At 32.5% G+C, this 22,870-nt stretch overlaps 2 protein-coding genes across 2 annotated transcripts in view; both read left to right on the top strand.

The window, feature by feature from the left end:
• Positions 1–15,284, top strand: part of LOC113403890 (probable cytochrome P450 305a1) — a 32,583-nt gene extending 17,299 nt beyond the window's left edge. Inside the window, exons 4-8 of the mRNA XM_026644516.2 lie at positions 4,691–4,872; positions 5,741–5,837; positions 9,308–9,485; positions 14,286–14,545; positions 15,066–15,284. Coding sequence (XP_026500301.2) covers positions 4,691–4,872; positions 5,741–5,837; positions 9,308–9,485; positions 14,286–14,545; positions 15,066–15,244 — 896 coding nt within the window. The 3' untranslated portion in view covers positions 15,245–15,284. The remainder of the gene's footprint in view (positions 1–4,690; positions 4,873–5,740; positions 5,838–9,307; positions 9,486–14,285; positions 14,546–15,065) is intronic.
• Positions 15,285–22,592: 7,308 nt separating this feature from the next.
• Positions 22,593–22,870, top strand: part of LOC113403873 (sodium-dependent dopamine transporter-like) — a 43,112-nt gene continuing 42,834 nt past the window's right edge. The window contains exon 1 of the mRNA XM_064220254.1: positions 22,593–22,671. Coding sequence (XP_064076324.1) covers positions 22,609–22,671 — 63 coding nt within the window. The 5' untranslated portion in view covers positions 22,593–22,608. The remainder of the gene's footprint in view (positions 22,672–22,870) is intronic.

The following is a 22,870-nucleotide window of genomic DNA, read 5'->3' on the forward strand; positions in this document are numbered from 1 at the left end:
GAAGCGAACGACTGCTAGAAGACTATATGTTCGCTATTTTTGGATCCAAATTAATGCGATTCTATAAACTATTGAACGATAATGGTAATTAAAAATGCTTTAGATAATCGTAATTAGAGTTACTTTTAAAGAAGATGTAATTTGATGTATTTTTACTAATTTATTATTGTTAACATTATTTTATTTTAATTAAATGCTTATGTGTTCAGATTTTATATTAGGTTAGATTAGATAATTAATATATTAAATTAAATTCATATCATTGTATTCAAATTGCTCTAATTCTGTATTATTTGTAAGTGGAAACTTAATTGGTATCTGTATTACCTTTTTTAATCATATATTTGTGTATTATGTTACTGTTTGTTTCCCAAATAAAATAAATAAATAAATAAATATCAAGGCTCATCATTCAAACATAGGAAACCGAAAGTATTAATAACTGCAAAATAATGAAAATGAAATTATAATAAAAAAAAAATTAACTAGAACATATTTTGGAAAGAGATACAATAAGAAATAAAAGAGGAATAATACAACTATTCCTCTTTAAAACGACGGTGACGGTATGACGGTTTCTCGGAAATTATTCGTAACATTAGCCAAATTATATGATATTAGGTACCAGGCGCCTGAATTTACCAAATAACTAAACGTGGTAGTTGCAAAATTAGGTGGAATATATTTTAGCCAATTATGTATTTACAATGACGTCCCGAATTACTAATGACTTGAGCGAATAATACCATTGCATCGGCCAATTTGGCATTCGGGAGGCGGGACTTTTAATACGCATCCATTTAATGCATAACGTCAGGATACAGATTACCTAATTATACTTACGTTTTTGAAAGTCAATATGAAATACGTGATGAGCCGAGATGGCCCAGTGGTTAGAACGTGTGCATCTTAACCGATGATTTCGGGTTCAAACCCAGGCAGGCACCACTGAATTTACATGTGCTTAATTTGTTTATAATTCATCTCGTGCTCGGCGGTGAAGGTAAACATCGTGAGGAAACCTGCATGTGTCTAATTTCAACGAAATTCTGCCACATGTGTATTCCACCAACCCGCATTGGAGCAGCGTGGTGGAATATGCTCCATACCTTCTCCTCAACGGGAGAGGAGGCCTTAGCCCAGCAGTGGGAAATTTACAGGCTGATTATGTTTTATTATGTATGAAATACGTAAAAAGATAATTGAATTAAAAACGTCTAACTGTTTTAACATCCAATTTCCTTTGAATCTGACAAATCTTTCAATTGAATCTTTTAAATTTTTCTCTCTTCTAGGATGAGATCTGTCATTGGCTAGATAAAAAGATTAATACGAGATTAATCAAAGACTTGCCATTTAAAACTAGTAGTTTTAATTCAATTTAAACTTTTATGCTTGAATAAACGATTGAACTTGATCTTCAACCATCGTTCAGCGGTCTTGAGTACCTACCGACATTTTTATTGAAAATAACGGTGACTCGTTTCATACGGTGATCGTTAAAAACGAGCTGATACGAGTGCCCGTGATTTATTTCAAGTGAACTTCGGTTTTTTTTATAAACAATACTGGACGACAATTTGAGTATAAATTTGGCTTAAACAGGGAAGAAATTAAATGTTTCTAACCATTCGTTATTTTGTAATCGCGTAGGTTCACTAATAAATCCGTTCACGGAGACGCCACGTAAATGTCGCTTTCAAAATTTTATATTTCTTTAAAAATTCTTAAGGTATATTTTGTCATATTCAACGACATAATCGCTTTCTATAAAAAAAAAAACCATTAGAATAATTTCAATCGACTGCTTGATTGAGCAACATAAAATCAAACGCGAAACCGATATATTTTTTTAATGATATACCCTAAAATGTGCATCTCATTATTATTCAAATTGGCATATAACGTATTTTAGGGGACGTTAAACACCAGTATTCCTTCCTCTCGCTGATACCCTTCTAACATAAATTAAGCCGTATATCACTTATGTCTACTAAAAATTTACGATGTTTCACTTTACGTTTTCTTCTTTTACCCGAAATATGATCTGCAAAATCATCCGACGAGCCAACAATTTAATTGATATTGTTGATCCCTTCTCGAGAACGATATAACCTAAAGAAAATTGCTCAAGCATTTTAAAATAGATTCTTGTTGAATGAGGAGAAAGTACGTCATTCAAGACTATATATTCTAAAGGGCAGCTTTAATACCGACAGCTTAAAGTGGATCCAGTTTCAATGCCGGGAAAATACGTCATTTACCGTTATTATATTAATTGTGAGAATGAAGACTGACGTAGTGCAATATAATATTGTTTTAATTAAACAATTTCTATGAATTTATCCGAGTATGTAAACCGCGAGGCAACACGGTTGAAACACGACGCTGCTGTAAGTTTGTTTATAGTTAATATGAGCTGTTGCGACCTTGACTTGTTAAAATTGACCTTGGATATGGAAGCTATTTTTTTTAATTTAATTAGTAGACAGATGGGCAAATTTGTCACCTCATGGTGAGTGTCCACGAACGCTCATAGAAATTGGTAATGCATCACCATTAATATTAACCATTCCGTATATCGCCAATTTTCTACCAACTTTTTCCACAAACTTAGATAACTGGATATCTGATGAGTGGATGGTACCTACCCAGGCAGGTTTACGAAACCATACCAACTAAGTTTGTTTTTATATATTATCTCTTGAAAAAGTTTCCGTTTTCTTTGTCACTACGTGCAATAAATATGTTCTATTGAACTCATATTCTCGTAGGCGAAGGAAAATCTCATAACGTCCTCATCTGATTTTCCTAAATACTTTGAGAAGTTTGAAGTTCTTCTTGTTAAAAGAGTATAAAGTCTTTCACAATAGTCCGATATTTACCAGAAGCGATTAACTTTATTGATAAAAAAAAAATAATAGATATAAATGTCTTTAAACAAATGCAATTTGGGCCTGAAGTTGAAGGTATGGAATTGAACATTTAGATTATATGTACATATGTATATATTTATGTATAAAGCGTGATAATTGCTGGTGACACATCTTTGTATAGATCCGTTTGGGTGGTACGAGTCACTCATCAGTTAAACTACCCTCAAATTCAACAATAATTTGTACTGCAGTATAATTTCAGGAACAAGTGTCACTCAACACGGTAGCACGCGAAGGCGATCGCGTGTCGTCCGCCGAACAGACGGAGAGGGTACCTCTGTTTTTCTATAAGTATACTAGGGCGCACTAGTTTTTCGGTCACCGAGACTCACATAACCAATATCCACATACTTCATTTCGGGGGAAAAGCGTAGTTTTTTGCAGCGAGATAAAAATATAAAAAAGACACAAGAGACTTTATTTTGTTTCTCTTGACTAGAGGTGCATTGGCATTGAAGGGACTCCATTTTTAGTACATTGCCACAATCTAACAGTTGCGAACGCTTTTTTAAATTAGAATTAGGTTGTCCATTTGTCGGACTGATATTCAATTTAAAAAAGAAAAAGCACTGATGTAGATGCAGGTTAATAATTTATTCTCTATCGGACATGGTTTTGGTTCCCTTTGTCAATAGAGTTTAATTATCAATGTAGAAAATATACATGGACTGGGTGCTGTTAAATAAAAACTGAAATAATACCATTTGACCATTAATTATATGCGTACAATTCAAATTTGTTCCGCGTTTGTTAGTATTGCGTTTGGATATAAAAACATCATTACACGACAACAAAGGAATGTCAGTCGTTTTTATTATTACAAAATGTATATTTGATTTAGTTTTGAACCTGTAAGTAAATAATAATAATAAAGTTGTATTGTAAAAGAATACTAGCATTAAAATTTGTTATAAAATAAAATACGATACTTTAACAATATTATGAACGAATACACGTTTTATGTGGGGCTCGCCGGCGCTGTAGGAACCGGAATATCCACTAAAAAACTAGCGGTACCCAATCCGTCTTTTCGGAGGACGTTACGGGTTCCCATGCGCATACTTCCGTGACGTTCCGAGTTCCGAGACGAATAAAGCGTCTGGATATCCTAACTTAAAATTTTAAAGGAAAGTGAGTTTGTTATTAGTTACGCTTTAACCAGTGACCAATCATTATGAAATGTTGCATGTGCCTTGTCATGTGCACAGAAGAAAATAAGAGTACATAAAACGTCAGTCCAACTCTCTTGTCGGTTTGAGTAAGGACGATGTCTATTTTTAAAGATTTATAGATCGTCGTTTTGTAACAATTGTTTTTACTTTTACTGTTACAATTTCGGGTTACAAAAGAAACACCGGGTCCTTATCATATAAAAATATATTTAAACGTACATTAGAAATGATTATTTCATAACCAAGCTGGTTTAGAATTCGCAATCGACAGTCCGTGAATTTCTGTATTCGGCAAGTCTCAGGGCGGAAGGCAATACATATTATTAAAAAGTTTTCAAACAAATCCTTCGTCTGAAAATAACTTAGTCATACTCATATCAAGCTACTATTCCGCGAAAGCAGTTCTTATTGTAACTAAAATAAATGTCTTACTTTAGTATTGAACTAACATTGTATAGAATGTAACAAAAAACAAAGTACCGCATACAAATGAAATATAATTAATACCTTTATTGGCATTTAAAGTCTCTTTAGCGGACGGAAAACGAGCGGTTATAATAATAAAGGAAACGTTCGTTGCAGGTGAGCAAATAAAAGAGGAGCGTCTGAATTTTCTTTTGGATTTATTAAATGCACGTTCGAAAGCATTTTCAATGGCCGGCGGATGGCTGAACCAGTGGCCTTGGATAAGGTTCTTGTTACCCGAAATAAGTGGTTACACGCTTATAAAAAAAATGAATCAGCAAATATCTGACATAATAGAGGTAATATTTTATAAAAAAATGTATTTTTAGTATCAATGATTTGAACATGTGAATGGCAAGTGCTTTTATATTTTCGTTTGGGCTTTCTCTGATTATATCACTTTATTATGATGAATGAATGATGATGATGAATTTATGAATGATATATGATGAATTTTTCGCGACGTTAGTGATATGACCTGATACCAAATCTTTCATAATATCAGAAATTAAAATTCAACCACGAAAATGATTTTTTAATATCTGTGTACCAAACATTTATAATTTTTCTAAGCATATTGCAACAGATATGCGTATAGGACATGTAAATTTGACTTTAAGTTTGAGATTAAAGATATCACGTTTATCAAAATTTGATCAATACCTCAGGATTTAAACGGGAACTAACGAATACACAGCCAAAATCATAACTTCGATGAAATCACAAAATTGCGTAGTTGGATAAAATACCTAAGTTAACACGTTAAAGAAAATGCATAAATGCAAATACTCGAATAGAATTCGAACAAGTAATTTCCTCACTCTGAATAATCCAATGCATTCATCAGACGTACTCTTAAAAAATAATAGAAAGAAATAATCTTAATAGAAAGGATGTTCCAGTGGATTATACACTAATGCATTATTTGAATCGAAAAATCTTATTCAATGAATTCGAAAATGTATCAAAACGAATATTAATAAAATTTCCAGTGCAATGAACAATGGAAGGCTAAAAGGATTATTACTTATTAATTTGCATAAAATGTACTTACTCAATATTAAAAAATATTAAAAATATACAAGCACCACACGCAAACGTAATCCTAATAGGATTGTTGGGTTAATGATAAATTGTACCAATGCTAATAATTGTAATACGTTTCAGGATAGTATTTTGAATCACAAACGAAAATTGACAACGGGAAGTGATTTCATATATTCTTTTTTGGATGAAATGAAAGTCAGGAACGACACGTTTACAGGTGAGTAAATTATAAATGTACTTACATCCACTTGTTTTGGATTAGATTTTGACCTTTTGGAATTGATGTCCCCGAGCCGATTTCGACATTAATCATCTTCACTGGACTACATAATTCTATTTTAATCCAAGTAAAATTTAAGTCCCGTTTTCTTAGTATTTAGAACGCTTTAGCATCAAGTTAAGTATCCAGAGGTCCAGCTGCCGTAATTAGATTGATTTTGTGATTACCTATATTATTAGTAGTGAAGGTATTCACAATTCAAACTAAAAATGTAATCGTTTCCTTTCGATTATATTTTCCAAGTTAACTTTGAATCACATAATATTCTGTTATATACCTAATGACGCTAAAGATGACGTCAAAATTTGTATTTTAATTATACATATATTATTTCAAAAGCTTAATACAATACATTCAAAAACTTATTAAATATGTAATTAATTAAAATTTCCAGTGCAACGAACACTGAAATGCTATTTGGATTATCACTTGTTACTTTACGAAAAACTGTTATATGTTGTTAAAAAATTAATAATAATAATTAAATACGTAACATGAACTACAAATCTTTATTAATAATATATCTCTGTATATTTAAATGTTGTTTATTTTATTGTAGTATTCTATCAGTTGTTAATCTTTTATATTACATGTATATAATTATTAAAATTAGTAGTATATATTTATTACAATACTCAACGTAATAATTCTTATATAAATATGTAAATATTCTATTTTATTTTATTGTATACCATCGGCACCAGTATTTGACTCTTCATTCAATGATAATACCAAGTACTTACCTATATTGGCTATTTATAATAAGACCATCAATAACTTAGCCGTAGATAGTGTAGGAACTTTGATTGAAGTGTATTTTATTTTTAATAAGCATTCGTCAACGAGGCTTAACTTAAATGCGCAGAAAACTTAAGAGTTGAGTCCGTTGAAGTTTACAGCATGAAAGGAATGAGGAATATTGAAGTGGAAGCTATAATGACAAAGTACTCGGTGAAATGCATTTAATATCTATCTCAATTAGCTATTATAATATTCTGTTCGCTTTGACGATGATAAATTCTATAGCGATTGCGTCACTAGCTAACCGATGTCAACATTTTTATATGCACTTTTGATTAATTGCTTTTCTACTGACTGTGTTTTTTCGTTGGAATATATATGTTTTATAGAATCGTTTGCTCTGTATATTAACACAGGCGTAATTTTTTTTTCATAATTTCTTTATTAATAATATCGTGCAGGTCGGTAAGAAAGAGCCGAGATGGCCAAGTGGTTAGAACGCGTGCATCTTAACCGATGATTTCGGGTTCAAACCCAGGCAGCCACCACTGAATTTACATGTGCTTAATTTGTTTATAATTCATCTCGTGCTCGGCGGTGAAGGAAAACATCGTGAGGAAACCTGCATGTGTCTAATTTCAACGAAATTCTGCCACATGTGTATTCCACCAACCCGCATTGGAGCAGCGTGGTGGAATATGCTCCATACCTTCTCCTCAACGGGAGAGGAGGCCTTAGCCCAGCAGTGAGAAATTTACAGGCTGATTATGTATGTTTTATGTATACGTTAAGAAATATCGATTTTTTTAGTCGACAACACATATCGAGATATTTCGATGTTTAATTCATGAAATTCTATGATATGAAGTTAAATGACATTTACGGATGCTTTCAGAAAGTGTGCTCCAAATAATGATTTCGTGTAGGCTTATGGTAGTTAGTATGTTTATTTATATTAGTTTAGATTTATTTCTTTACCCGAGCGAAGCCGGGTTGTCATCTAGTAGGTTAATATTCTTGAATTCAAAATAACTAGGTATGTAATTTGTTATTGCTTAGCTACAGAAGTACGTGCCCTTAAATACACATCTATCGTTGCATTAATCCTACTGAATTTAGTTCTATATTTATCTAATAAAATGTATTCCGAGGAGTGCCCCTGCCGATCTATTGCAAAGCGTTCTGAGCACGTAAGAGGATTACCGTGCTAAAATGTAGCACGTGATATTCTCCTGCAGATAGAATACGTGCATCTAAAACGAAAAACGTGGGTTTGAAGCCGGGAAATGTATAACTCTTGAAACTTGAAATTTTGTCACGTCATGTGTATCCAGCCGTAATGAAGTGTCTTTGTTTAATAAGCTTCAAACTTGTGAAAGATATACCGGTAGTTAATGTCACGTAGATAGTATGTCACGTGGGTGGGCGGCTACACGTAATCAAAAGGCCGTGATTACAATTTGTTATATTTGGTGAAGATTTGTCCTCTGGATATAGATTCGTGTTCGGAATAAAATTCAAACGATAGAGCTGATATTGAAATATTACTTAAATATGTAGGACGTTTTAATGTTTTTTTTTTTTTAAATCAGTTATTACAATATTAATAAATGCTGCATTATTGCTGTATAAGGTTATATAGATGATCATTTTTTTGATGTACATTTTGTATTCGTTGATTTTCATAACTATAATTCAAATACTTTTTCCCGTCTTCCTTTGATATCTAGTTGAAGTTTAAATATTTATATTTGTTTAAATGTTGATCTATAGGTATTGTATTATATATTTTTGTATTGGATTAGGTATATGTCAGGATTCAGACGACAATTATTAATCTGTTTATATTTATGACTTTATTTTAGTATGAATATACGTTTGCCTATAGCCTATTTCAGGTTAAGAAGGAATAAAGATAAACAAAACATAGATGTATTCCATGCAATTTACTAATAGCTTTGTTATATTGTGCAATAAAAACAGCTCCTGATACATCTTTATTTATCATACCAAAATTTCATTTTTTCGCGCCATAATAGTCATTATCATACATCAAAATGTCGACCAATGAAATCGCGTCATTTTTGTTTACTTGCTCTTGTGGTTGGAATAAGCTATACATCAGGATTCAAACTAGAAGTTTCAGTTTATTTTTTTTAAATTTCGAACTTTGTTTTAGTTAATATATAATATGTGTTAGGGTCGGACAGGGACAAGCTTTGAAAATACTATAGATTTTTGTGTACTGAAAAAACTTCTAAACACGACAAATAGCTTATAACAGTATATTTTATTAGAACTTTAAGATAGGTTTTAAAATGTCGTGTTATTAAAATATGTAGAAAATTTATAACAAAAACGCCTATTATATAATAACCTCTTAAAAATAATAAATATAATTTTAAATGATTTCATAAAACGTGACACGTGTATCTCCAGATTCTAGAACGTTCGCTAATATTTCGCCCTTTTAACATTACTAAAACAAAAGACAAACTTCCTATTTTATATTCAAGTATCAAGTTGAGACGTCGTTTTAGTAGTTCTTAATAATTCCAAGTCTTCGCTGAGACGAAGGTTATAAAAATGTAAATTTGCAAAAGAGATTTTTTTTTCCATTCGAGATCAAGCGCAATTTTTAATTATCTTTCTTTTTCTATTTCAAGAGGAGCAGCTCAAGGTTATTTGCCTGGATATCCTGATAGCTGGGTCGCAAACGACGAGCAACGTTCTAGAATTTGCTATTCTCAAAGTTTTGAGGGAGAAGAATATACAAGAGAAGATTTATAATGAAATAGTTAATTTACTTGGGGACGACATGCCTTCATGGGCTGACACTAACAGGTGAGCTTTCGGGATTTTCACATGATTACTGTGGACATTTTTTTTCTGTGGCATAGATTAGCGGACGAGCATATAGGCCTGATGGTAAGTGATCACCACCGCTCATAGGCAATGGCGTTGTAAGAAATATTAACCATTCCTTACATCGCCAATGCGCACCAACCTTGGGAACCAAGATGTTATGTCTCTTGTGCCTGTTGTTACACTGGCTTACTCACCCTTCAAACCGAAACACAACAATACTGAATACTGTTGTTTGTTTGATAGTATGTGTGGGTAATACCTACCCAGCCGGGCTTGCACAAAGCCCCACCACCAAGTAAACATTACGAACGATTCCGTAGAATATACCCTTTTATATCAGAAAAATCGATTTGCCGCTGGCTACAGACGTTGACAATATACACACTCATACATAATGTATAATAATTAATATTATATACTGAATTATATATACGTAAGTAGAACGTTATTTATTATTGGATTAGTCGTCACCCGGACATTGGTGCTGTTGGAAAGTATTAGTTATTCGGTACATCGCCAATGCGCCACCGTTCTTGGGAGCTATGGTTTTATGTCCGTTGTGTCTGTAGTTACACTGGATCAGTCAACCCGGATTACAACAGGACTAATTATGACGAGCGTGGTACCTACATATCTAGACGGGCTTGCACAAATCCCCACCACCAAATGTTTTTATAGATAAAAATAATGTTTGTAAGTTTGTCCTCTATGGCTTGGAAAAAAAAAACAAGTATTATTATTAATGACCAAATTGAGTCTGTAATTACGACAGTCCTTCAATATAAATGTTTCATATATAGTTCCTTAGAGTAATATACTAATCACAATTGTCAGTAGCTACTGTACAAATCATCAATGAGAAAAAACCTTTATCAAAATAATATGTAATTCAGTATACAATTGAAATGTCATGAATAATAAAATATTGAATAATCAAAGATATATACAATAATCATTGAAATCATTTATTTCATTGTTATTCACGGGAGAGAGTACGTAACACCCATTAGTTATTTACGGCTAAACATCAATAATTTGTATTCCTATGTTCCGGTTTAAAATGTAAGTGGCGTGTTTAAACAAGGTGTATCTGAACTGCAATAGACACGTTATATATTTGATCGCGTAATTAAGGACGTTGGCGACCATTTACTGTCACGAAAGAGTAAAAAAACTTTTCAAAAATTACTAGGATTTCGTAGGTATAAATTAAGAGCCTGCAATTGTTCCACGGCTGATCTAATGTCTCATTTTCTTTCGAGTAGAACATTTGGTACATATTCTAAACAAGCCACTCCATGTGGAATTGTTAATATTTGGCAGATTTTCATTTGACACATGCGATTTTTTTTTTTCGCGGCAAACTATATGCGTGCAGTTATATGGTGTTGGTTTGGATTTCAAACTTATATTTTTGGATAAGGTGATTTAACCACTTAGTCATCTCAATACATATCAAATTATAGCAAAGTGGCTTAAATAATAGATATAACACCTTCGGCACGTATACACTAGTCGAGATAATTATGTTAGTGTTTATTGCCGGTCATGTCGGATTTGCCGCCCCTATTAGATTATTTTATTTTCAGTAGGACAACCATCAAATAAAATACCAAATACAATACCAAATCAGAAAAAAAAAACATTTCAAAATTATCTTGGCAAATGTTCTACCGTTTACAAGTAGTCTCACCAGGCACTATCAAATTACACAATATTTATTAAAAAATATAAATTCAACATAATCAATGATTACAGCCGAGAATTATAATTTTTTTTTTTAACTTTTAGGTACATAATAAATAATAATCAATAAAACCAATAAGATATACCAAAAAAATTGAATTAAATAAGCACAAATAAAATTCTATATTTTTCGATTGAACTGAGGACGGCCATCGACATAAGTCTAAATATTTTACTTTTAAAATTTTTAAATATTTAAATTGAAAAAAAAAAAATGTCAGTGTGGGCCACGTCTTCCAAGAAGACGACAAGGTCGAAGTCCAGCGAAGATCTGCTGATGTTCAGTAAAAATATAAAATAACGCCACAATTTATAAAAATAAAATGTAAAAAAAGGCACGGTAACTGTGAGCCCGTGGATGTTGTAAAGAAATAAAAAAAAATAAAGTTTACTTGATTACTAAAGGTGATGTACTCGTATAACAATGATAATCTCGATATGATGGATTTTTTTCCTAATTGTATTCTATATAATCTTATACTATGGGAGTGTTTGTGTGTGTCTGTGTTAGCACACACATATGTGCACTATGATATGTCGTCTTTAGTTTAAAAGGGTCAATATTCTAAAGCCATAGCATATCTTATATATTAATAGCGTGAGCCGAATTTTGTCCCAGTGATTATGGGACGATAGCTGCACATAAAGAATCGGTTATGGTCTCATTTTGATGAGCTCAAGCCGTAGATGTGCAGAAAAATAGAGAGGATTCTTGATTGCAATTTAATAAATGGTTACAATTTAAAAAATAATTAATTTTAGAGAGCGGATAAAGTCTCTGTCCGGTTAGGTTAGGTTAATCATTTTAATAAAGTTTCATCATTTTGGAGCCAAATGTAGACGAGGACTTGCAGTTTACATTGAAACTAAATCAGTACAAAACCGGTCATAGGTTTTGAAATTCCTAAAAATATATTTTGTACAAACGCGAAGTATTGCGGGCGAACCACTAGCTGATAAGTTTACTGCCACAATAAAAATGGTTACCCATTTAATTCCCAATAACTTCGGTCAACACGGGTCTATTTATCAACAGAAATCGGTAATAAGCTTGGTGTATATTACGTATTTCCTAATCAAAATATTCGGTCGAACATCAAAAGGATTCCACATAATCGAATGAAATATTTTATTTAAATTTATTGTTAATATATAGCCATAACAGTGTTTTTCGTTGAATACTTTTATTTGTATTAATTTTTTCTCAATCTAAAAAATTGTTTAAAGTTTTCTGTATCGTTTTGTTCGTTAATTACTAAGTTTAATTACGAAACGTGGGGATTATTTAGACACACGTTTACGATGTGCCTCTTCGGTACTCGCTAGTTCGTATGTCAGGGGGTACCAAGCACTTCATAACGCTTTACACGAAGGTAAATCCGCAGGTTAAAACTGGTATATATTCATAAGATCTTCTTCATTGATTCCGAAGACCTACGAATATAATAATTCGATGTGCTAAATGCCTAGTCGTTCACCTAGGTGTGGAGTCTTCACTATAGAGTCAAGCAAGGGACCCTTCGGATATATTTACTTATATTTACTACACGGAACTCGCTATTTTATATCGCTATTATTTACAATCGAGAACCTTCTTTAAATATGTAGAAACATAACGTACATAACAATAAACAACAATGAATGATAATGACCTTCCAGGAGTTCGAAATATATAACGCATTTTAAATACAACTCAACAGAACAGACGAATTTTAATTTAAGGTGTACTTGAAATAAGGTCTATTTTAACTTGTATGTTTAATGGTCATTGAACTTTACCGAACTACATTTGATTTGATTTCTAGAAATTTCTCGACGGATCGATCGAATAAATTAAAACTATTAATTCCTTTTTAGTAAATGCAATGTTGTTACTTATTCGAGAAGGGCTTTAGTCCTTTTTTTAATATGTATAAACTTTATTTAGAAGCAGACTCTGACTGACTCACCAGCTATTCTCCCAAACGAATGTTACTACTTTGTATTGGTCCATCGTTTTTTCATCCTTCCCACTAAAAAGTTTAAAAGATTATTTAGCGAATAAGTGTAATTACAGACGAAAAGGACAACCCTGTTCTGTTTCTGTTTCCCCGTCTAAAATAATGAAATAATTAAAAAAAAAAAGTGAAGATACGCTGAAAAGTTGTAATTCTTAGGCGTAATTAAAAAATAGTTTAAGTAAATTATTTCATGCATTTCGTAATAAAATAACTGTAGAGGGATAGTCGATACGGTTGATAAGTACTTTTTCTTGAGCTATTTCGTATCTCATACTTCAATAAAATATGTGAAGTTGTCGGTATCGTGCAACTTGAGAGCCAGTTGTCGGTTTAGCGAGCAATTTCATCGTGTAGCTTTAATGTCACACGAGCATCATCTCACTCGTATTTTTCTCATAACTTCTTATAGATGTTGTCTCATAATCTATGTGTCATAATCATGTCTCATAATCTTAAAGATGTTAACCAAACCAACGCAGGGCACTCCTTAATATGTTTTCCATCCATGCAACTAGCAGCATATCACCTACTATTAGCTATATTTATATAAAGCAGAACTAATACTATTTTAGAGACTATTATATAAAGCAGTTTATTGTTTGCATATCTTGGTTTGCGCTAGACGTATTTCTAACGCACTGATCACAGGATTTAACAGTCTGATTTGGTACAAATTTTTTCCTTAGATAGTTTATTATTAATATTTGAGAAGGTTACTAGGTTATAGATCACGACGTCCCATGAGGTCGTAAGAGTAACATTAAAAGCATTTATATAGTACCAGTGCGACACCACAATTGGCCACCTGATGTTAAGTGGTCACCGCCGTCAATAGACAGTGGCGCTGATAGAAATATTAGCCACCCTTTACTTTGCCAATGCGCCACCAACCCTGGGAACTAAGATGTTATGTCCCTTGTGCCTGTAGTTACACTGGCTCACTCACCCTTCAAACCGGAACAACAATACCAAGTATTGCTGCTTGGCGGCAGAATAATCATTTAATTTTATTCCTTTTTATTCCTTTTAGGCTAGTTTACACGATGGCATTTTTATCTGAAATTCAGAGATATTTTACAATAGTACCAATAGCGGGACCAAGGAGAGCACTCGAAGATGTAAATATGGACGGTTTTCTTATACCGAAAGATACGACGATACTAATATCGGTTGGAGACGTGCATTTCGATCGAGATATTTGGCAAGAGCCGGAGAAGTTTATGCCTGAGAGATTTATAGATGAAACGGGACATTTAAAGGATATTGAACATATGTATCCATTTGGAATCGGTAAGTTATATTCCTTGAAAGTTTTCGGATTATACTCGCGTCTAGTTCATATTATAGCAATGACCTTGAAAATTATAACTGGCTAATTTGTAGGATGATGACAAACACAGGGTTAAGCGATTTACTTGTGTAGAATATTTAGACAGATATTAGTTTTAGCTTTTTCTTACAGTCAATTGATAAAATATAATTATTCTATTTTCAAGATTACTAGAAGAATAATATTAAAAGAAGTATGTTAGTTTTATTTTTGGAACGATTTTAATGTTATGTTAAGTAGTATTTTGTATAGCGAGTTGCCAGTGACATTTACCAACCGATGAGATGATGATCTTGTGGTCATCTCTGCTAAGATAGGCATTGTAAATAATAAATATTTAAACCATACGAGACACACTCACACGCATATCAAAACACAACACATACAAGTACACCACAGACGAACAAAATACATGCTTTGGAGTTCCATGTCAACTAAGATTTTAGAAATGGATTTCAAGAGCTAAATAATATTTCGCAGGTCGTAGGCGATGTCCCGGGGATTCCCTTGCCAAGTCCTTTATATTCATAGTATTTGTTGGAATTATGCAAAAGTACAGGATTGAGTGCAGTAACGGCGTTCTACCTTCAGAAGATCCGATTATCGGCCTCATTTCCAGCGCCAGACCCTTCACGGCTGAATTTATATTAAGGGAATGATTTTCGTGGTTTAACTGTTAGATGAATAAATTGTTTTAAAAGACAAATACTGTAGTTTTCTTTTCTTGCGGTAAAAATGTTGTATTCGTTTTATAAATGAATCTTTTTAACCAACATTAGATATTAGTCATCTAAAAGTAAAGTGAACTAAAGTTAACTTTACTTAACTTTATTTTATTGATGACTTGCTATGTGTTGGCTTGCAATCTAGTATAAGGTGTTTGGGGTAACTTTGCATGGATGGTAGGGTTTTGTAAAAGCCAAGCAGCAACACTAAGTATTGTTGAACTTTGGTTTGACCTTGAAACTTTAAAGTGAGTGAGCAAGTGTAATAGGGAACATAAATATCGAGGTAGAGGCGCATAAGGCGGATATAAAAGGGCTAGTTAATATTTGATGTCCATTTACCATCAAGAGGCCCTATTATTGAGATTCATCCGAGGCAATGCAAATACTAACCAACCTATTTACCGTCTACATTTTCTTGTAGCGTGTAATTATTTTGCCCGACGTTTGGATGTAATTGCATTTGAAGTGTCTGTCACCTGACTCGGAGCTCCGCCGTTAATAGTCTACTGCACGTGTTTTATTCCTCTGAACTTGATTATTTTGATTTCTAACATCATGCACCTAAAATTAAAACCTTTGAAAATTTTATTACATTTTTTCCATTAAAAAACTAAATGCAACTAAGGTTGACAAAGATTCTTGTCAGACTCAGTTGATTCAGAGCGTGATTGGAAAGCAAAATTCGTTTTACATCGTAGAACAATGTTTTAACTTACATCAGCTAAATTTGCGGAAGTGGTAAGGATTGTAGGTATTAATAAAACTTGACTTAATCTTATTTTACATCATACTAGGTTCTTCAGTTCGCTGTTATTTTTTAAACACTGATCTTCGAAAAAATATATGTTTCTTAATGAAAAAAGGGCTGTGGGTTAACTTACATACATGAATTATAAGTATATAATGGTAAACATGTATAATTGATTTCTAAACAAAAAACACGAAGATCCGGCGAAGGCCTTAATGTTTACAGCCAACAGTTTTTTAAGAATGAAATACCCAGTCGGCCATTATTTACCTACTTTTAAAGATCTATCTATAAACTCACAGGTTCCTCAACATTTTGTTTTTAATTTGATATCTATCGTAGGTAAACGTCACAATAAATATCTATGTCTAGTCTACTCTAAGTTAGTCGACCAATCGGATACCGGCTCGTGTTTGTTTTACGTCTGGTTCGGGTGTTTTTCGGTTGGTAAAATCGATGGCATTTCTAAACATTTTTGTTCTAAGGTTCACGTCACAGAATCAGGGTTGGTGGCGAGGTTTTTATTTTTTATTTACCAATGCTATCTTTTGTACTTGAACGCGTTTGTGTATTTCTAAATGAATGACTTTTAACGGGTAAAAAATTGTTTCACGATTTTATGCTTCATATAAAAGTATTTTAATATTTTTTATTCTTTTAAAGGATTTCAATAATTTAAAGGTTATTTGTGTAAAAGTTAAATTTAGGCTATGCTATTTACAATTAGTGAATTAATAGAACACATCACATCTCGGGACCGAAACGAAAATTTTTAATATTTTGTAAATATTTACAAAATAAGACAATACAAAAACCGTTGAGTTTCTTTAACCGGTTCATCTCATACATTAAATGAAGGAATTTTAACCTAATCTAGAGTCTAGAACTCCTGAATCTTAACTGAAAGATAGTGTGTTCAAACCCGGACAAGCACCGTTACTTTATTATGTGCTTAATTTGAGTCATCTCGTGCTCGGCGGTGAAGGAAAACATCGTTAGGAAGACTTCACTGTTTGATTGAAACTCTGTCTCAGATATCACTTGCTATCTCATCTACCAAGCAGCGTGGTGTAATAATCTTTCTTCTTCTCAAAATTTACTTTAATTTAATTATTCAATTGCAAGAAATATTTTATTATTATTTATAATTTGCTTTTTTAAAGCTGATGTTCAACAATTTTCGGCCTTGATTTATACAATTGACATATTGAACTCGCAAACACATCGCTATAAATAAATATAAATATTCATTTTTATTTAATAGAATAAAATTAATACTAATATTATGACATATTTTTTTGTTTTTTATAGCGTCATATTTGCTAGTGTGGAATTTGTTCTGTTCATTAATCTTACTATATCTAAATATCCGTTTTGGCGACGTACCTCACCCAAGTAATATCGTACAAAGGTTTTACAAAATGGAAACACTCGATGAACGGGTCCGCATATGTAAAATCAGGGATACAAGTACGTACATACATCATAAAGAATTTACTCTCTGAATGATCAAAGCGGTTTCTCGTATAGTACTCTCGATTTGCTGAGGATAGGGCTGTCGATGCGGTTAGTTTACGGTTTCGTGAATCGAAATGCATTGCTTGTGAAATAAATAGAAACTGTTACTTTACGTACAACATGGAGGCGTTACTTATAAGTCAACAAGATCAGGCTTATCGAAGCGGATTTGTTATAAAACGGACATTCCATTCTATTCCGTAATAAACTTGTTATACTTAGATAATGATTGATATTGAATAGAAGATTTGCAGTTCACAATCTGTTTTTATATCGAATGTTAATTGAATTCAGGGAGTTATACTACAACACTCATACATGATATTTGAGCATGTTATTGGGGTTTTCGTACACATTTGTTACTCTGTGGAATTTTATTTTATTAAATATAATTTAGTAAAATCAAAATAAAATGCGATAAGAATAAATTAGCCTGCATTTACGTTTAACTTTAAATTAATCTGATCACTTAAAATATTATGTCAATATTTAAAATGAGGATCGAAGCCGTCGCAAAAATATTATAAAGGTTTTTTTTTTTTTATTTAAACATTATTTTGTCAGTATAAGTCTTTCCTCCTAGATATCCGAAAATCCACACCAGCGCGATTTTTAAAACATTTTCTGCCTAACAATCACTGAGGAACCAGCTTTCGCCGGTGGTTTTTCCGAACCGATATGATTTGGGAACCTTCAAGAAAAGAGCCTACTCATACCTTAAAGGCCGGCAACGCATTTGCAAGCCCCCCGGTGTTGCAGATGTCCATGGGCGAAGGTATTCACTTTCCATCAGGTGAGCCTTCTGCTCGTTAGCCCCATATAACGTAAAATAAATAAAAAATAAAATATGCAAGCAACATTTCGAAGTCATATTTTTTAATTAATTAATATTAATTTTATTTTTAATAATATTTATAAGGTAGATAAATGTGTAAAGAGCTATAATTTCATATTTTCAACATAAATCGGCAACCCTCATGCAATTGAAATGTGCTATTGAACTTGAGATGCAGGAGCAAGTGTTTTGCTATCGACGGAAGTCGACGAGAAAAGACCTTTTAAGTATTTTGCCTACTTTTATAGATACGTCAAATATTTTTAAATTTTACGTAGAAGTAAAAGTAACAGCGTTACTGTTATGTATGAACACTTTCAATTTACAACTAACTATTATTGTTATTTAATAAACAACGGAAGGGACGCTTAGTATAGTAGAAGTTTAAAAAAAAGAGACATGTCCGAAAGGGAAAGAAGAAAAAATTTAGAGGAAATTGCATTTCGGACACTGCGCCGCGCTGCTGTACAGAGCGGCGCCGACGCAACCACATTAAATGAAACGACAATGAATATAAAGCTATAATTCTTTCATATAAAGCTATTTTTTTTTTTTTTATGTTAGAGGTGGCAAACGAGCAGGAGGCTCACCTGATGGAAAGTGACTACCACCGCTCATGGACATCTGCAACACCGGGGGGCTTGCAGTGCGTAAAAAAAAAAAAAAAATATATAAAGCTGTTAAAATTATCGAAAGAACAAATAAGGAACAAAATAATTCACACGGAAATTAAAACAAAGTAAAAAAACATTTGCTAAATTAGTCTATTAATCTGTAAAAGCGGCAACGCGAGTGCAGGACGTACTCCGCTCCACGCACAATGCTCTTTGATTTCATCCGGAATTACTTTAGGGTATTAATTTAGTAAATTAATAGTTCGGAGCGGCATCTATGAAACCATCTAAATAATCCAGGGTTTTTTGGTATTCTGTTGTAACAGCGTATTATTTGTCCATTGTCCTATTGTCCCGTTCCCAGAAACTATTAACCGGTTTAGTCGGGTGACAGAAGTAAGTTTACGTGTTCCTCGTATTAATGACGTGCACATAATTATTAGAAAATTCATTTATATTTTTACGAACATACATTATACTATCAAAAATAATATTTTGAGTAGGGAGAGTCAGTAATACTATTTCCTTAAATTTCCTTCTTATTAAAATAATGCTCGCTTGAGACTTTCGAAACAATACTTGCACATGTTAAATAAAGTTAGTCATCATTATACGTTAACGCAGCTAAACTGGCTCCGGACCGCGAGGATAAATTAATTTTTCTTTTTCAAGAGGTGAAGTACAAAGACAATTTCTTAGAATATAAAGGAATATTAGTAAAGCAACGTAAAATGAATCGGCATTGTGAAAGGTGATCAGTCGACGTGACACTACCGTAATAATGTGCGGCGCCGGCGCCGGCGACGGATCCCCTATGCAGTTTTTATTAAAATACATATGCCGTGACTGTGGCGCCATTTGCACGTGCAATATATTATTAACGTAAATATTTGTAAGTATGAAAACATATGAGTGATATTGAAAAATTATTAAAGTAGTAGAAAATATATAAAGTGGAAACCGACTGTCATGGTATGGGCATGTTATGCGGAGGAATGAGGACCATGTTGTGAGAAAGGTTTTGAAAATGGATGTGGATGGATATAGAGGTAGGGGACGACCCAAGAAACGATGGATGGATTGCGTGAAAGACGATATGGTTAGAAAGAATGTTACTTGTGAGATGACGTCCGACAGAGAAGTATGGAAGAAGAAGACATGCTGCGCCGACCCCAAGTAAAATTGGGATAAGGGCAGGAGGATGAGTAGAAAATATATAAAGAGACAAAAAATATATAATACACTCCACAAGTCGATAATATATTTTATTAAAATAACAATTAAAAGAAAAAAATCTTTTTTTTTTGCTTGTTCTTATTATCACACGTTGAATAAAAGACGTATTTTGAATTCTAATTGGTAGTGGGGATTCGTGCAAGCCCGTCTGCTTGAGCACCCGCTTTATTATTACCCATTTGTAATGAACTCGTATTCTACCACTACGCAGCAATGCGTAGTGTAGTTGTGTTTTATGTATAATGATTTTATTCTACAGGAAGTCTCTCAGATGTCTCGTGAACCTGGCATAGCTAGAAGACTCGGTCTTGTATTTTTCCTCACTTCGTAAAAGTTAATATAAAGGTAACTACATTTTTCCTAGTTACGTTTCAGAACACAGGCGCAGAGACTAATATATATTAAACGTGGAACTAACGTGGAAATAACAATTATGTTTGAATCAGGTGGTATTGACACCTACTCGTAGTTTTAAAGGGAAAAATTTTAATTTATTGTTTGTCCATCGCGTGTGTAGTATAAATCGATGATCTTAAATCATATTTAAAGAATATTTTCTATCTAATCTAAAAATATTCTAAATCTAATCTATTTTAATGTTCCATACCGGGCTTCTCACTTTGAGTCTTTGTCTATCAATAGGTAATTTTAAAAATAAGTTCAATTTTAGTTCACCAATATTTATTGTTTTAGAAGCAATTAAAAATTGATATAATCAACCTCCTAGTGTCTACGGAAAATTCGAATACATAATATATTTATTTTTACAAACAATGAACAGAAGCGAATGTTATATTTTTTTTAAATGAAAATTATAATAATTTTCAACAGTAGATAGCTAAATGAATTTACGTTTTCTGAATTTTTTACTAATTATTTATCCTAAATCAATAGACATATTAAATATTTATACTTATTTCTTATTATTGGTATTTCTTTAAAGCAAGAAGTTTTTACGGATACGTTTTTTTAAAAGTCGGATCCTTGCCTCGAGCTAAATAAAAATGGATGACATATCGTGACAATTGATAATAATAATAATCAAATCAAAAGATTTAATCAAAAACATTGAATAAATATTATAAATATAAATTTAAATATTTCACTTCTGAACCAAATTAGGTTCGTAAACAATAAGAATTTTCACCTCAACGTTTTTAAAATAATGTTTTCCAATTTACAAATAATTTCCAATAGTTCCAGAACCAATCAAAAGTTTCGTCAATCAAAGCGGCTATACAAACCGTGGAAATAAATTAAAAAATTCCAGTGGAATATTAAAAGAAAAATATTCGGGATGGCGAAGTTTTGGGGCACTCCGTAGACCGAATGCAGCGGGCAGCCCAAGTGCGCTCTTTATTAGAGTTGAATTTTAAATACCAATATCGTTCGTACGTTCTTGACCTAATTTTTCTGTTTTAATTTTATAATGTAATATATAACACTTCGCAACTAAAGGGATTGAAAAAACCTCTCGTGACTGACACGCTTCCTTGGCGTTTCAATGGTTACAGTCAACCTAAGTTCTTTAAAATAAATCTTTACGTGTTTAATATTGCGATGTTACCTGTCATGTAAGTATCGGCGTTACCCGTCGGCTGCACTGCACATTAAATAAATTAAAGGAAGGATCAAAGGATTTCAAAAACTTAATAATCAATGAATCGTCATAGACTTACACCGATACGCTCAGTTCTTTTCACGTGATTGACGTATAAAGAAAAAAAAAATCTAGTTATATACATTGAAGATGACTATGTAATAAAATGACGTGCAAGTAATCGAATTTCGTGGTTTGTATGTACAATGGGAATCTATGAATGTCACACGTGAAAGAGTCTTATGCACGAGTATGAATTAGATCGTGATTCTGGGTTGCTGATAATAACTTATCCTCAGTAACAGCTTGAAGTCTCTAAGTTATATGTGTGTGAATTCCTGTTCCTCGGATAGCTCGTAAAGCTGTTGCGTCTGAACTGTTTCCGGTAATATCGGATATGCCTTTATTTATTAGATAAAAAGTGTAAGGTATGCTATATGCGAAAATGGAGCCTAAGATTGGATAACAGAGAGCGGAATGGAAGAGGTCAACACGCTGCACTAATTCCAAAAAATTACATAGTCGATTTTATATAATATGTCCCATTCTCCTTATTTAAACCTTTAGATATTTGGAAAAGTTTTTTCATTGGTCATTTGTAGCACCGTATTTGGGACGAATGCGACATGCTATTTTATGTTATATATTTTTAACTTTAACGACTTTTTTAGTTCACATTGTCTGTTCTCGATAAGAATATTTATTTAAATTTTGTTTTAGTGTTGATCGAATTATACAATTAAAATGAGACACAAATATATTGATTTAACCGCAAGCTATTCATCGTCGTCTTCCACTGACAGAAATGTGAGTATAATATTTTTCAACTTAATAACGATTTAAATGGAAAACAATTGAATATACGTTAATAAAAAAATTGACAAAAAAAAAAACACCCGCTGCTTCTTTCGGCGGTTCTTTTCTGGTCAGAATGTTTTCTTTTCCGTACCGGTGCAAATTTGAATATCAATAAGCATGTGTAATAAATATTGAATAAAGGAATTTG

The sequence above is a fragment of the Vanessa tameamea genome, chromosome Z (assembly GCF_037043105.1).
Source record: "Vanessa tameamea isolate UH-Manoa-2023 chromosome Z, ilVanTame1 primary haplotype, whole genome shotgun sequence".
Lineage (NCBI taxonomy): Eukaryota > Metazoa > Arthropoda > Insecta > Lepidoptera > Nymphalidae > Vanessa > Vanessa tameamea.